The sequence below is a fragment of the Paroedura picta genome, chromosome 15 (genome assembly GCF_049243985.1).
Source record: "Paroedura picta isolate Pp20150507F chromosome 15, Ppicta_v3.0, whole genome shotgun sequence".
Classification (NCBI taxonomy): domain Eukaryota; kingdom Metazoa; phylum Chordata; class Lepidosauria; order Squamata; family Gekkonidae; genus Paroedura; species Paroedura picta.
Genome location: NC_135383.1, coordinates 25,481,731 through 25,497,148, shown reverse-complemented (window position 1 = coordinate 25,497,148; position 15,418 = coordinate 25,481,731). Strand labels below are relative to the sequence as shown.

Genomic DNA, 15,418 nt, shown 5'->3' with positions numbered 1-15,418 from the left:
GGAAAATTACCAAAACCTGGATCATCTGAGCTTCGCAAAGCCCGCTTGAGTTCTCGTGCCACTCCCGACACTCGAAACTCCAACTCCTGCGGCCGCAGGGCAGTTTTGTGCTACAGAGAGCGACTCTGCTTGCACAGATTTTAGCAGTAGGGGGATTTTCCTGGTCCTTCCTACAGCTAAGAGGAATTTTGCCTAACGCCTTCCTACGCTTGGCTAATCCCTAGGTGTTGGGTGCGTTTCGTCCACCCGCCCGTCTAAGCCTAAGAAAACCTTGCCTCGGTGTTCCTAGCCTTAAGAAAACTGTTGTTGGGTGCGTGTCGTCCACCCGCCCGTCTAAGCCTAAGAAAACCTTGCTTCGGTGTTCCTAGCCTTAAAGGAAACTAATCTCCAGCAGGAGAAAACAATAGCAAAAGGGTAGAAAAGAGAGAGAGAGGCCAACCCTTTTAGAAAGCACACTTCCAAGAGCACATTCACACACTTATGCCAAGAGTTCAAACGGGCTTTTCCCCTTACGTCCGGGTTACTGGAGAGTGCCGTGCGTCCACTTTACTCCCGAGTAAGCCTGGGGCAATTGCCCGCGAGATCCACCATAATCTGTTACCCAAATTGCTGGACACGTGTCCTAAAACACGTATCTTTGAGCTTGTGGGGAATATTAGCTCAAATGCTGCGAGAGGGGGGTAACTTAGCGTTATCGGATCGTTACCTTTGTATACGAGGGTTATTCCACCTGTAGGAACTCAAGGCAAACACAGATTTAAATGGTAAAATGTTAATATAAGCTTTTATTGAAAGGAAAATAACAAAAGTACACACAAATAGCTAACACACATACAAGCAGTCATATAGAGAAGGGGGAGGAAGAGTGGAAGGCTTGATAGTTACCTGTCCAAGGAGTGGTGGGTCAGAGGAAGGAGCACGAACCAGCGTGGGAGGTCCCGGGTTGGAAGACACTCAGAGTGTCTGTGTGAAGCCACAGTTTTTATAGGATTTTGGGAAGGGGGCTACGTGCCAAGGCTCAGGTAAGCATGTGCTGGAAGTTTCCAGGGTCCCCAGAGATTAGGACAATACCTGGCCAAGTGGGGGGGGGGTGATGGCTGTAAATGGATTTGGATAAAGGTATTAATGGCTCTAAGGAAGAGAGCCATCAGGTCTAGCTGGCAGGGTGTGGGGAGGAAATACCCCCTGGCAGAGGGGCCAAGTGTGAAAAATGTTGCAAGACAAAGGATTTTCCTAGGAGCCCTTAGGCAAACAGGAAGAAGCCAGTCCACTCACTTAGAAATACAATGGGGGGGGGGGTCGAGAGTAGGGCATGGAGGCACCTGGATTTCCAAACCTGAGGCAGAGAGCAAGATTTAGTTTGGCCTGGCTTGGCTGACCCTAGCAGTGTCATGGCTTTAGCTTAAGCCTAGACTATTGTGGGGTGCCATTGGTTATAGAAGACAGTGTGCCAAGGCATAAGGCAGGGATCCTGCCATGCGTAACACAACTGGGGGGGGGGGAGTGGTGGACCATGGGAAAAATTCCTGTGAGCCATCTATGTGGGTTTCTTGCCGTGAATGATGGCCAACCTGACATCCATGGACTACAGTTACCATGAGCCACTGCCAAAGCCATGATGTCAGGGACTTATGATCATTGTAGTCCATGGAGAGCCACAGTTTGGCCACCACTGGCCAAGATAGATGAACCATGATCTGAGGGGAGCCACCATCTATGGAGACAGCCAATCTCTGGATATCGGAGTTGGGGAGCAGGAGCAGGAGAAGACCTCGGCTTTTATACCCTATTGTTGGACCTCCAAGTCAAATGATTGGTTGCGGTTTGTGAAACAGGATGCCGGGCTAGATGGACCACTGACCACATCCAGCAGGACTCTTCATGCGTTCTTATCCAGCACAGCACCTGTCTTGGTCATAAGCTGGAGTGTGTGCTTAAGAGGAACGGGGACTCCATTGATGAGTCTCCCACTTTGCTTGCAGAAAGTCTCAGGTTCAATCTCAACATCTCCACTTGGCAGGAATTGACAGCAGAGGCACGGGGGTCATTCTTTGGTCATTCAAGGAAATGCGTAAAAATGGAATCATTTAGGAGAACATGGTTATAAAAGTAACAAGGCTGCATTAAAATGTATTGTTCCGTTACGCTCTTTGTGAACTGCCCTGAGCCTTATGGGAGGGTGGTATACAAATACAATAAATAATAAAATGGCGTTGTTTAGGAGGCTGCGTTATAAAGGATCAGGGTTTGGGGCCGAGAGAGTGGTCAGCTCAAAGACAAAATGGTGCCCCAGGAGGTGGGGCCAGCCACAAAATCTCAGGGAGTGAGATCACGCGTAGCTCGAATAGTGTCTCTGAAGTAACTCTTCAGAAGCTCTGTTTAACAAGATTAGTTTTGATTTTTTTAATTATTATATATTTTTATTTACTTACATCTGTGACATTTAGCTGCTCTTAATATTTGCGCAGTAGCCTCCTGGGCGGAGCTGGCCTGGCCTCTGTAGCAAAGCATCCTGATTGGCCTGTGGACAGAAACAGAGGCTGGCCCGGCCCCCGATAAACCTGGCGAGGGTCAGTTTGGTGCAATTCTGGGGATTCATATTTGTGACTTGCAGAATCCATTTATGCTTATCTGAATTGACCCCTGATTGAACTGGCGACACAGTCCTTGCTTAAGCCGTCTCCAACTGACAATTTCGTGTTTTTTTAATCATTCCTCAAGGACCCCGTGCCCACAGAACTGATCCTGCTGCTTCAGCAATCCCAGGATCCTTTGCTTCAGAAGTTATTTCCTGCGTCAGCAACAAGCCAAAAAACAAACCCAAACAACGTCAAGACTCAGACAAAACCAGTGGTTGTAACAGTGGTGTCTAAATTCAAGGTTTGTCGCTTGCCGATTTTGAATCGTCTGTCCTCATCGACACCTAAACACACGGTTTGATTCCCCACTCCTCCACATGCAGCCAGCTGGGTGACCTTGGCCTCGACACAGCACTGAGAAAACTGTTCTGACCGAGCAGGAATATCAGGGCTCTCTCAGCCTCACCTCCCTCACAGGGTGTCTGTTGTGGGGAGAGGAAAGGAAAGGTTGATTGGAAGCCGCTTTGAGACTCCTTCGGGTAGAGGAAAGCGGCATATAAGAACCAACTCTTCTTCTTCTTCAGTGATCTCAGGGCTCTCTCAGCCTCCCCTCCCTCACAGGGTGTCTGTTGTGGGGAGAGGAAAGGGAAGGCGACTGTAAGCCGCTTTGAGCCTCCTTCGGGTAGAGAAAAGCAGCATATAAGAGGCAACTCTTCTTCTCCCCTGTCATGTTCTCCTAGGGCTCCCTTGAGACGCTGATGCAGCTCCTGAACAGCACCACCCCACACTACATCAGATGCATCAAGCCAAATGCAGATTGTGCACCCGCCGTCTTCCAGAAGGACAAGGTAATGCTTATCCCGGGCAGCTGCAACCAAGTGGATTGTGTCCTGGCCAGTGGCAGTTGGTGCGCAGCCGACTGATTTGGCCCCTGTCAGCATCTCTGAAAGCTGCCTTGGGAGGCTGGAACTGCACACTCACACAGATTAGGCCCCCCATGAAGGAACTTTTGAAGATTTGTAAATCAGCCGTGCAAATTTGAACCAAACCTGTCTAGCGGACAGATCCCCATGTCTGCTGTGACTGTCTTGCTGACGGGTCTCCCTCTGCAAAAGCTGATCTCCCAGAACATTTTAGAGGGCCCATGCTGCTTGATCGCCTGGAGGCAATCATGGTTCGTCACAGGCGATCAAGCAAATGGCTGTGGGGCATTAATGCTATCAGGACGTGCCTAACAACCCGAAGGAAGGCATGGCAGGGAAGAATTGAACTGTAGTTCAGTGTGCTAACTGCCGTGCTCTTGGGTCTGTTTCTAAAGTCCGTGTGGTGTTGCAGCTGGAGAGTTCCAGATCCCATGCAGCCATGAAACTCACTGGACGTGCTTGAGCCAGGCACTCTTCCTTTCTCAGCCTGAACCTGCCTTGCAGGGTTGTTGTGAGGGCAGTGGGGAAGAAATTCTTGTCGGCAAAGATCCCTGGATACCCTTGGGACACCCAATCTTTCTCAGCCTAAACATGATTGTGAGGATAACATAGGGAGAAGGGAGACCTTGAAATCCTCGGCAGAAGTGCAGGATGAACATCAAATGATGAAATAATAAATGAAACCTCCCTTGCCTGGCAGGTTCTGTGTCAGCTGGAGGCATCTGGCATTGTGGAAACAATCAACATCAGCGCAGCTGGCTTCCCGATCAGGTACGGCTGCAAAAATCGCATTTCTTCCGACATTGTGAGATCTCCCCGGGCCCCCCTTATGCCCCCCCCGGGCCCTCCTTCCACTCCCTTTGATGCTCTCTCTTCCAGCAGTTGAATCCGAGACCCGTGAGGGGGCCCAGTGGATAGTACCTCTTCGGACAGCGGTTGAGGGAGGTCCACTTTGGAATACTTCCCTAGGCCCCCCAAATGTATCCCTGCAAGTAAACATCTAGCTCTGGCTCTGCCCTCTTTTCTCGTACTAGCTTGCACCGACAGAGGTTTTCCAAGAAGGACCTCCTCGTGCTTGTATTTCATTCTCTGCAGTATTGGTTGGTTCACCTGATTTGGTGGAAAGTTTGGGCAGGCCAAGGGGAGCACACACTGGCTGGTCATTGGAAACCTGGGAAACAGGATGCCAGGCCAGAAGGGCTTCCCAGGGCCTCAGGCTGACCTGTCGTCTCTGCCTTGACTGGCAGGATCTCCTTCAAAAGGTTCGCTGAACGGTACAAAGTGCTGAAGAGGTCACGGAAGCACACCCCCAGGGCCGCACAGAACGGAAATGGCTGCTTCCACCACGTGGAAAACGGTATGTTCTTCTCTAGTGCGTCTTTCTCGTCCCTGGGAAGGACGGCGGGGCTGAATTACTCTTCCCCACTGGACCCATTCACGTCGCCCCAACTCTTCCACCAGATTCCTTTTTGCTTTGACTGTCCATCTTCCAGAAGACAGTTTCTGAAATATGGGTAGGACAAAGAATGAATGAATGAATGAATGAATGAATGAATGAATGAATGAATGAATGAATGAATGAATGAATGAATGAATGAATGAATGAATGAATGAATGAATGAATGAATGACGTGGCAGCATGCACATCAGGTTTACACCCACCATTCCAGGAACAGTTACATATCTAGGGTAGACTGTCAACTCCGGAGGGTGTCTTTCCCCTTTATCAAGGTACAAGCCCTCATGGCCATGGGTTGGCTGTATTCTGACTGTGGAGAATTCTTGAGGGGACCATACAGTCTCTAGTCCTCTTTCTCTCTTATGGCCGAGGAGATAGGCATGTAAGTGTGGGCAAAAAGCCAACTCTGAGAGCCCAGATGTTCAACTGTAGTCCTGCCCTGGCTGGCCCGCCCTGGCCAGATTTCCTCAGATCCCAGAAGCTAAGCAAGATCAGCCTTAGTTCGTCCTTGGATGGGAGACCTTCAGGAAAGTCCAGGGTTGCTCCCCAGAGACAGGCAATGGCAAGCCACCTCCAAACATCTCCTGCCTGAACCCCCCCCCCAGGGTTGACAGAAGCCAGCTGCACCTTGACAGCACCTCCCACCACTACCCTTGGTGAGCAAAAGTAGATGGAAGTGGCCGGGGGGGGGGGGGGGGGAGACTGTGGCCACCTTCTCCCTATTGTTTTCTCTGTGCTCGTCCACATTATGGTTGTCTAGAGCAGGGGTAGTCAAACTGTGGCCCCCCCAGATGTCCATGGACTACAATTCGCTGGCAGGGGCTCATTGGAATTGTAGTCCATGGACACCTGGAGGGGCTCAGTTTGACTCCCCTTGCTCTAGAGGCTGGATTACTGCAATGCCCTCCCCGTGGGTCTTCCCTTAAAGACAACTTGGAGGCTCCAGCAGGAACACTGCTAGTCTCTGGCAGGGAGTGGACCCTCCGCATTACGCCCTTCATGCAGGCGCTCTCTGGGTTGCCACTCAGTTAACAGGATCTAGCGAGCATCTTCCAGTCCTTCGTGGATTTGGTCCTACCCATATATGTGCAGGACCCCCTCTCCTGCTATGCTTCACTGTGACCGCATTCCTCATTGGGGGAAAACCTCCTGCAGGCGCCACCCTGCAGACTCGTAAAATGGACAGCACCCCTTCCCTCGCAGTCCCCGTGGGAGCTCTCACATTTTGGAATGAAGAAGACGAAGAGTTGGTTCTCATACTCCACTTTTCACTATCTGAAGGAATCTCAAAGCGACCTTTAATTGCCTTTCCTTCCTCACCCTACAACAGACACCCTGTGAGGGGGGTGGGGCTGAGAGAGCTCTGACAGAACAGCTCTGGGAGAACAACCCTAGCAGGACTGTGACTGGCCCAAGGTCACCTGGCTTGCTGCATGTGGAGGACAGAGAATCAAACCCAGCTTGCTAGATTAGCTGCTGCCAAGCTGGCTGTCTGCCTGAGACTGTGTGGAAGAAGAAGAGTTGTTTCTTATATACCGCTTTTATCTACCCAAAGACGTCTCAGAGTGGCTTACAGTTGCCTTCCCTTTCCTCTCCCCACCACAGGCACCCAGTGAGGGAGGTGAGGCTGAGAGAGCTCTGGTATTCTTGCTCAGTCAGAACAGTTTTATCAGTGCTGTGGTGAGCCCAAGGTTGCCCAGCCGGCTGCATGTGGGGGAGTGCAGAATCGAACCCGGCTCACCAGATTAGAAGTCTGCACTCCTAACCACCACACCAAGCTGGTTAGGGGGAGAGGTTCCGGAGTCCTGGCCTGGCTGGTGGACCTCCTGATAGCTCCTGATTTTTTGCCTCTGTGTGACACAGAGCAGTAGATCAGATGGGCCATGAGCCTGAACCCACCTGCCCCCTCTTCTGTTGTTAGGACTTCCCCAGGGATGCCCTGCATGCTTGGCATTCGGGGCAGACCCACGGAAGGACTTCTGGAGTTCTGACTCCTGTGCCCTGCCTGCTTCCTTGCCACTCCCCAAGTAAAACTAAAAGCTGCACTGTGTAAAATGAAGTGTACCATACGCGGGTGCCCTGTCCGTACTGCTGTGAAGTTTTTTCATAATTTCCCTTTCTGTGCCTGTCAGATTCCTTGCCTGACACCCTTTGCGTCTTCCTACCTCTCTTGGACTCCTCTCCTACACACTGCCTCTCTGCAGGACTCTTTCCCACAAACTGCCTCTCTGTCTTAGGCTGTTCCTTTAACAGACCCTGGTCATCTCTCCAGCCAGTACAGGTAAGCTGAGGCTAGATCAGATCTCTCCATCTTGGAGTCAAACGACATGCAGTGTCAGCAGACCTCTATGCATAAGTCGGCCTAAACCACACAGGAGGGTGGGTGGGTGGCTTTCAGGTGCAACAGAGGAGGCCTGAATTCTCCCACCATGCCAGGTTCAGCAGTGGAATAGGCTGCCTAAGGAGGTGGTGAGCTCCCCCTCACTGGCAGTCTTCAAGCAAAGGTTGGAGACACACTTTTCTTGGATGCTTTAGGATGCTTAGGGGTGATCCTGTGTTGAGCAGGGGGTTGGACTAGATGGCCTGTATGGCCCCTTCCAACTCTATGATTCTATGAATATATAAGCAAAAGTTAATCTTGTTACATTAGTAAACTGTGTCATAGCATCCAAACGCAGCCACATGATAACTCCCTGCCAAACCAGCCAATCAAACCCGTCGAACCCATTTGTAGTTCACAAAGACATGTCAGAAATAAAACTGTCAGTGATCCATGGCAGTAAATAGTAGGGTGTGAGCCATGGATCACTTGGCTTTGACAGTACATCGCAGTGGAGGGAACTGCCAAAAAACTATATAAGCACGCTGTGAAAAAGGCCTGTGCAGATGTAGAAGAAGAAAAAGATTTGGTTTTTCTACCCATTTTTCGCTACCCGAAGGAGTCTCAACGTAGCTTACAATCGCCTTCTCTTCCTCTCCCCGCAACATAAACTGCTCTGAGAACCGATCTAACAGGGCTGTGACAAGCCCAAGGTCACCCAACTGGCTGTATGTGGAGGAGCAGGGAATTAAACCCGGCTCACCAAATTAGAAGCCACTGATCTTGACCACTACAGCATGCTAGCCTTATTACAGACCTCATTAAAGTTGTGTCTGATTTTATAGCATGCACTGAAAAGTATACTCTATTACAATCTGTAGTACATTGATTGGGATCAATTTGAAATAAATTTTCCTGCAAGACTGAAGACTATATAGAATCATAGAATCATAGAGTTGGAAGGGACCTCCTGGGCCATCTAGTCCAACCGTGTATGCAAGACACTCAACCCCTTCGCTCATCCACTGTAACCTGCCACCCCCTTGAGCCTTCACAGAATCAGTGGTAGAAGTATTTGGATGTCCTAGCTCAAAGGGAGTTGCTCCAGTTGAAATGCTGAGAATATGAAGGGAGAAATCAGAGAAACTTTGCCAAAGAAGTCTTAATAGGATAAAGTGAAGAATTGGAATCCAGGCACTCTGTTTTCAAAGCTTTTTATTACTTCCTGATTCCACCGGATTTATGGGATTTACATCCTCCTGTCTCTGTTATTGAGAGCAGGAGGTGTGAATCCCAAGAGAGTGCAGCAATAACTTGGACTCCCATTCAGTCTACTGATGTAATGATATGTGAAAACATAATTTTTGTAGTAAGGTAAAGGTATCCCCTGTGCAAGCACCAAGTCATGTCTGACCCTTGGGGTGATGCCCTCTAGCGTTTTCTTGGATGACTCAATGGTGGTTTGCCATTCCCTTCCTCAGTCATTACCATTTACTCCCTAGCAAGCTGGGTACTCATTTTACCGACCTCGGAAGGATGGAAGGCTGAGTCAACCTTGAGCTGGCTGCTGGGATCGAACTCCCAGCCTCATGGTCAGAGCTTCAGACAGCATGTTGGCTGCCTTACCGCCCTGCACCACAAGAGGTTCAATTTCTGTAGTACACCCTATTAAATAGAGTATAATTAGGGTATACCTTTCAGTGCAATCTCTAAAGTCAGGCACTATTTCAATAAGGCCTCCTTGATTACGTCTGCAGAAGCTCTTTTCACAGTGCCCTTCATAATGCCCTTTGGCCTGGAATTGGGGCAGTCCTGCCTTTCCGGGCTAAGGTCTGCTTCCCTTGCATGTGGTTTGTCCTTGGTCTGGCACACAAATCCGTGGGTTTTGGCCTGATGGCAGCAAGGTTGGAAGGGCCAGGAAAGCCAGCCTCTCAGACATCGCCTCATTTGTGTCTCCTCTTGCAGGCTGGACTCCAGCTCAAGATGATTGTGACACGTTTCAGTCTACTGCTCAGGACATTCTCCAAGAAATGCACCCGAATGCTCCTCCTCCGCTCCAGCCGGGAGGGAAAAAAACCTGCAGCAGGGCCGTGTCTTGTGGCAAAACCAAAGTATTTATGACTCACTCCATGGTAAATACACAGGGTGGACTTTGGAGATTTCAGGGGAGGGGGGGAGGGGTGTGCAATTCATTCAGAACTGAGGGCCCTCCTGAAATTCAGCATGAGCAGCACTATTAACAAAACCATGTGGCATTTCTGTGGAAGCAGAAAACAATTCAGTTACGAGTGAATCTCGGTTTGCCAGTTTACAAGTTTCTAGACCTCATGGCTTTATGCATGTGAGTAATGGCAGGATTTGGAGGCCAAACAGATTCCGGGGAGGGGGGGGGGTCATTGTGGCCTTCAACTGGTATTCCTTCCTCATGCACATCTATGCAGGTTTACATAAGTACCCAGGTCACAGAACGAGGCAGGGATGGGGGAGAAGGCAGCCTCTTTCAACTGATGCCCACCTTTAGGGACACGATGTATACATTGGGTGGGGAGGACAGTGGAATTGCTTGGCTATTTATTTATTTATTTTCCTATTTTCATCCCACCACTTTCGATGGCGACTCGTTGGCAGGTCATGACTCTCTTAGATTCTCAAGCACTTGGGACGTTGTCCTTTTAAAAGTCCAATAATCTGGTGCCACTGGCAGGTCAGCAAAATACTGTTCTCAGTGTCTGTAACCGCTAAGCGACATCTGTCTCCACTGTGAGTAATAGCAGACTAACCACCGGTGTGGGACTTATTTTCAATAGGGACAGCTAAACAAAACCTTCACCAAAAAGGTTTCCAAGGATGGCATTGAGCGTATGCCTTATGACGTTCCAGAACTGAGCTGAGGAGCCCATTTAAGCCCTGTGTGGGCAGCGCAAGGATAGGAGCGCATGATTTCGGTCTTTTGCCACATTGAAGCGCTGAATATCGATTGTACAGACTCTTGGCGACCGTATTTTGCTGCTTGCCAGGGATCATTGGACTTGTTGCTTCATTCGGTCCCTGCCTGTAAGTGGCTGGGTTGGCTTCACCCGGAGGTTTTGTGCTGCTTCTCGCAGCTGGAGCTCCTGGAGGCCAGGCGTGCCCGAGCCCTCTCGGAGAGTGCTTTCTGCATCCAGTGCTGCTGGAGGCGGTCCAAGAGGCGGAAGCAGGCAAAGCAGAGGCAGGCTGCCACCGCCATCCAATCAGGTGAGAGGAAAGGTGACAGGCGGGTGGGGGGAACCAAGGAAAAGGTGTCTGACAAATGCTCAGTATCCGAGGCGGTTTCAGCAGAATGCAGGGCAGTTTCAAGCGTTCTCTGCTCCTGCAGGGATTCTCGCAGGGGAATATGGACTGGGAGGGGGCCCAGCCAAATCCTGCAAAGTGCATTCTCAGGGTCACAGGGCTGATCCTTCCTTGCACATCCTGCCCTTCCTCTGAGGGGCATGGGACAGATTGGGGGGGGGATGTCAGTGCAGGGCCCACAGCCAGGCATGGAGGGCATGACACACTGTGCAGTTGCACAACCAGAGCGGGAACCTTTGAGCACTTGGAGAGCTGCCTTTTGCAGAGTCAGATCAGTGATTGCTTTAGCTCTGCAGTGTCTGCTGTGAGTGGCAGTCGCTCTCTTGAGATCTGCGCCATCTTCACTGGTGCGATGCTTGGGACCAAGGCCCACCAAGAGAGGCTGCCCACTGCCTCTCTGCACGAGCCCTGTTGCATCCTAGCCTCTTTCCTAACAGCCCTTACTCTGGCCAGACTGGCTGATTCACTCGTGGATCAGTGACCAGCTCTCAGGAGAGATTGCTTGCTCTAGGCCAGGGTTCTGTGAGATCTGGGGTTTCCTGATGACCCTGGAAGGGTTTCCCAAAGGGGAGGGGTGTTAATATATAAGATAATTTTATATAAAATGTGTTAAACATTTATTGGGTGACGTGATGGCCCTGAAGGGGGTGGGAAGGGGAGGGGCCCCAGCTGGGCATGTCCACAGCTCTGCTTCCCAGCCATATTCTGCACGATTGCTCCACTTCTGGTGTTTCTCGAAGCCTCAAGAATGTTTCAGGGGGTTCTCAACGGTGAAAACATTCAGAAAAACTGCTCTGGGCCTTTGCAAGATTATCTCGGGTGGAAACAAAAGGGGGAAGGGGCTTGAAAATGGGTATTTCTCACAGGTTAAAACATTTTGGTGCAAGAGTGATGGAAGTCTCCAACTTTTAATTGGGAGGTGGAAAGGTGGGGGAGACAGATAGGGACGGGGAAAGTATACTGGGGCGGGTATGATTTCCATTCACTCCATCCCAGCTCTTGCCTGCTTGTGAGTTTTGGGGGGCATTTCCCCCCTTGCTTTGTGGTGCGGACCCCTGCGGATTTTCTCAACATGCTTCTCCCCCCCCCCTTTGCCAGCTGTTCGCGCATGGCTAGCCAGGAGACGTTTCCAGAGACTGCGCAAAGCTGCTACGGTTGTGAAACGGACATGGAGAAAATGGAAGGTGAGGGACAAACGGGGTCGGTGCTGACCAGCCGTTGGGTGGAAGCTGGGAGGGCGAGCGCTGGGTTCCCAGGAAGGACAGGAAAAGCATTGGCTTTGATGGTTGGGTGTGAAGCAATGAACAGCAACTATCCACTGCTCAAGGGTAATGTATCCTGGAGCGGAAGAAAATTCTTAAGCCGAGGCTGGAGAGCCATCTGATGGAGAGGCTGATGCTGTGAAGGATCAAGGGGGTGGCAGGTGACAGTGGAGGAGCGAGAGGGATGTGAGTGTCTCACATGGTGCAGGGGGTTGGCCCCAGGGGTCCCTTCCAACTCTATTATTCTATGAAGGTATGGTGTGCAGACTTCATATTTTTAATAATCTTTCTTTAAATACCAACTCAAGTTTCTAGCCTATATGATTGCAAAGATGCCAGAAGGTATACCAGGGCATGGTGAAATCAGAGCCTTTGGAATGAGAGTCCTTATCCCCTGACCCCCTGACCTGTGGGTGCCAAAGGGCAAGAATTGCAAAACAAATTACACCCACATAAGTGAAACTTTGCTTTAAATCAAGATGCGCAGCCATGTGTGAGTCATAAAAACTCATCCCCTGCCACACATTTTGTCCGCCTTTAAGGTGCTCCTGGACTCTTTCTGTTTTCTGATTCTGTGAAATCTCCATCTTTGAATCTGTTCTGAAATTCCACCTGCAATAGGTTCAGTACTTTGATGTGTCTTTCAACATTGAATTGTACATTCCCTTCCTCCTCAAATTTTAGTCCATTGCCGCATGAGAAGTCTGAAAAGTTACCTTCACTAACTTGCTTCACAAAATGTTTAGTTTTGCTTCAGAAGCTTTCAATTCAGTAATGTCACACACAGGTTTTCCTTTCCCCTTCAACCTTGGATTCAATGTGTTCAGATAAAAAATCCATTCAGGATCAGAAAGTATTTCTTGACTTTTTCCTTTGTCCTTAATCAGTTCTCTCAGGGCTCTCTCAGTTGCATCTACATCAGGGTATCTGCTATGAGGAGAGGAAGGGAAGGCTGCCTTGAATCTTTTTTATGGAATAAAAAGTGGGGTTCAAAAACCAACATTGTTTTGTAATCTGGAGAAATGGGTTTGATTCCTCCCCTTACTCCACATGCAGCTGGGTGACCTAAGGCCAATCACAGTTCTCTCAGAGCTCTCTCAGCCTCACCTTTCTTACAGAGGGTTTGTTGTGGGGAGAGGAAGGGAAGGTGATTGCTTTGAGACTCTTTCGGGTAGAGAAAAGCAGCATATAAGAACCAACTCCTCCTCTTCTTAATATCAGGGCTCTCTCAGCCTCACCCTCCTCACAGGGTGTCCGTTGTGGGGAGAGGAAAGGGAAGGCGATTGGAAGCCGCTCTGAGACTCCTTTGGGTAGAGAAAAGCGGCATATAAGAACCAACTCTTCTTCTTCTTCAGTAATCTCAGGGCTCTCTCAGCCTCCCCTCCCTCACAGGGTGCCTGTTGTGGAGAGAGGAAGGGAAGGTGATTGGAAGCCACTTTGAGAATCCTTCGGGTGGAGAAAAGCGGCATATAACAGCCAACTCTTCTTCAGTAATCTCAGGGCTCTCTCAGCCTCACCCACCTCACAGGGTGTCTGCTGTGGGGAGAGGAAGGGAAGGCGATTGTAAAGCTCCTTCCGGTAGAGAAAAGCAAGCGGGCACAAAAACCATCTCCTCCTCCGCTCTATGGTGCCCTGAATACATCCAAATGCTTTTCTCTTCCTAGGCAAAGATGGATATGCTGGCAGCTCAGGAACTGGACGATGTTGAAGGGAAGCCCTCTGTTTCCAGAGAGGCCGTTTTCTCAAGCTGGGCTCCTAGTGAGGCAGAGAAGTCTGGTCCACGCCGAGCGATGATCCAGTTCTGGCCTCTTGGGCTGGTGCTGACTGATGCTCCTGTGACCGTGGGGGGCTTCCAGAGAGAGCTCACCTTCCTGGCATGCCTCCAAGTCCTACGGTGCAGCCCCCGTCACAAGGCTGAGGCCGAGACGCTGGAGAGGGGCATCACCTCCGTCAGAGCACCGCCACAGGTACGGCTGAGCGTTCTGGGTAGAAGCTGGCCATTCCATCACGTTACGAAGTGGTGGGACAAGCTAATCTGCCTGCCCTCGATTGGCTTGAGACACAGGGTGGAGGGCTGCCATTTGAAGCCCTTCAGCAGGAGCTGTGCCTCAGGGCTGCTGCCTGCGCTGTGTGTGTCTGAGGCGCCAGGCTTAACCCTCGGCTTTGCCAGCTGAAAGATCACAGGTGTGGGAGAGCTCTTTCCATTGGGAAGTCACATGACTACGTCCAGGGGCACCTGCAAAACCAACAAGATTCCCAGGGCATAAGCTTCCCAAAATAAAAACTTGTGACCTCAGAGGCTTAGACCCCACCCACCTTGTTTGTCTTTAGGTCGCTCCTGAACTTGAGCCTTGCTATTCTACTGCAAACCCACACGGCTGCTCATCTGAGACTGGGCCTGGGCACCAGGGGGCGGACTTGGTGTACGGCAGTGGCAGGTGTATTTAAGCCGCTGCCTTTGTTCTTGGTAGTCCATCCAGATCGCTCACCATCCGGAGTGAGGACAGGGCCTGTCCCGTGGTGACTTCCTGCTTTGGGAAATTCCTTCTCCAGAGCGGACACCAAGGAGAATCTGTCCTGTTCCCAGTTTGGTAGCTAGGCACCTTTCTCCTTTGATGAGCCTGTTCTATTTCCCGCCTCCCATTGCTGCTTTGGCTTTACTCCTACTGGAGCATTGCATTCATTACATTTAAGTAAAATCAGACCTCACACTAGTTACAGTACAAACATACTGAAAGTTTAAAACCAGAAAGCAGGCCCTGTCATCTTACAGAGACCTGGAGAGAGTAACTGAATCGTAATCTCTTTATTTACACTCTGGTCTTGAACTTCAAAATTGCAGCAGTCCCTGGAGGAAACAGTCCTAACATGATCATGCCCAGCGTCTGACCCCCAAAGCACGAGAAGGCCTTAAGCAAAATTTACCCCAAGGCCAAAGTATCTATTTGCAGTAGAGTCTGCCTGCTGCAACTCTGTGTGTCACGGCTCTGGCCTTGCTTCCTTTCCGCACCCCTTTACAACGAACGGCCTTCTGTTGCATCTGTCTGCCCATCCTTCAGTCACCTACAGTGCAGGCAAATTAGCCACCCCACAGCTGAGATTGCCTCTTGCCCTGGTTAAGAGTGGTGGCTTCTCATCTGGAGAGCCAAATTTGATTCCCTGCTCCTCCACATGCAGCCAACTGGGTGACCTTGGGCTAGTCACAGTCCTGTTAACGCTGTTCTCACAGAGTAGTTCTGTCTTCACCCCACCTGCCTCACATGTTGAGGAGAGGAAGGGAAGGTGGTTATAAGCCACTTCGAGACTCCTTCAGGTAGTGAAAAGCAGGGTATAAAAGCCAACACTTCTTTTTCTTCTTTTGAGCTTAATCAGACAAAACAGCAGTTCATGCTTAAATGCAATAAACAGGCTATTCTTAATTCTCACAAGCCAAAAGTAAATATTTGCCATTTTGTTTGAGTTTTAAAGGGAGCTCAGCTAGCTGAAGCAGGGGCATCTCGCCTACCTTACACGCCACCTCCCCCAGTCCCCTGAGCCAGCCAGGA

General features: G+C 50.3%; 1 protein-coding gene across 8 annotated transcripts in view; it reads left to right on the top strand.

Moving 5' to 3' along the window:
• Nucleotides 1-15,418, top strand: part of MYO19 (myosin XIX) — a 54,556-nt gene that overhangs the window by 38,664 nt on the left and 474 nt on the right. For 5 of the 8 annotated variants that reach the window (XM_077312579.1, XM_077312584.1, XM_077312581.1 and 2 more), the window contains exons 17-24: nt 2,722-2,880; nt 3,320-3,427; nt 4,203-4,273; nt 4,750-4,859; nt 9,247-9,413; nt 10,386-10,515; nt 11,710-11,795; nt 13,538-13,840. In XM_077312579.1, the coding sequence (XP_077168694.1) occupies nt 2,722-2,880; nt 3,320-3,427; nt 4,203-4,273; nt 4,750-4,859; nt 9,247-9,413; nt 10,386-10,515; nt 11,710-11,795; nt 13,538-13,840 (1,134 nt within the window). Of the gene's footprint in view, nt 1-2,721; nt 2,881-3,319; nt 3,428-4,202; nt 4,274-4,749; nt 4,860-7,198; nt 7,243-9,246; nt 9,414-10,088; nt 10,359-10,385; nt 10,516-11,709; nt 11,802-13,537; nt 13,841-15,418 lie in introns of those variants that run through there. The other 3 variants (XR_013226886.1, XM_077312586.1, XM_077312585.1) reach the window with 3 other exon arrangements.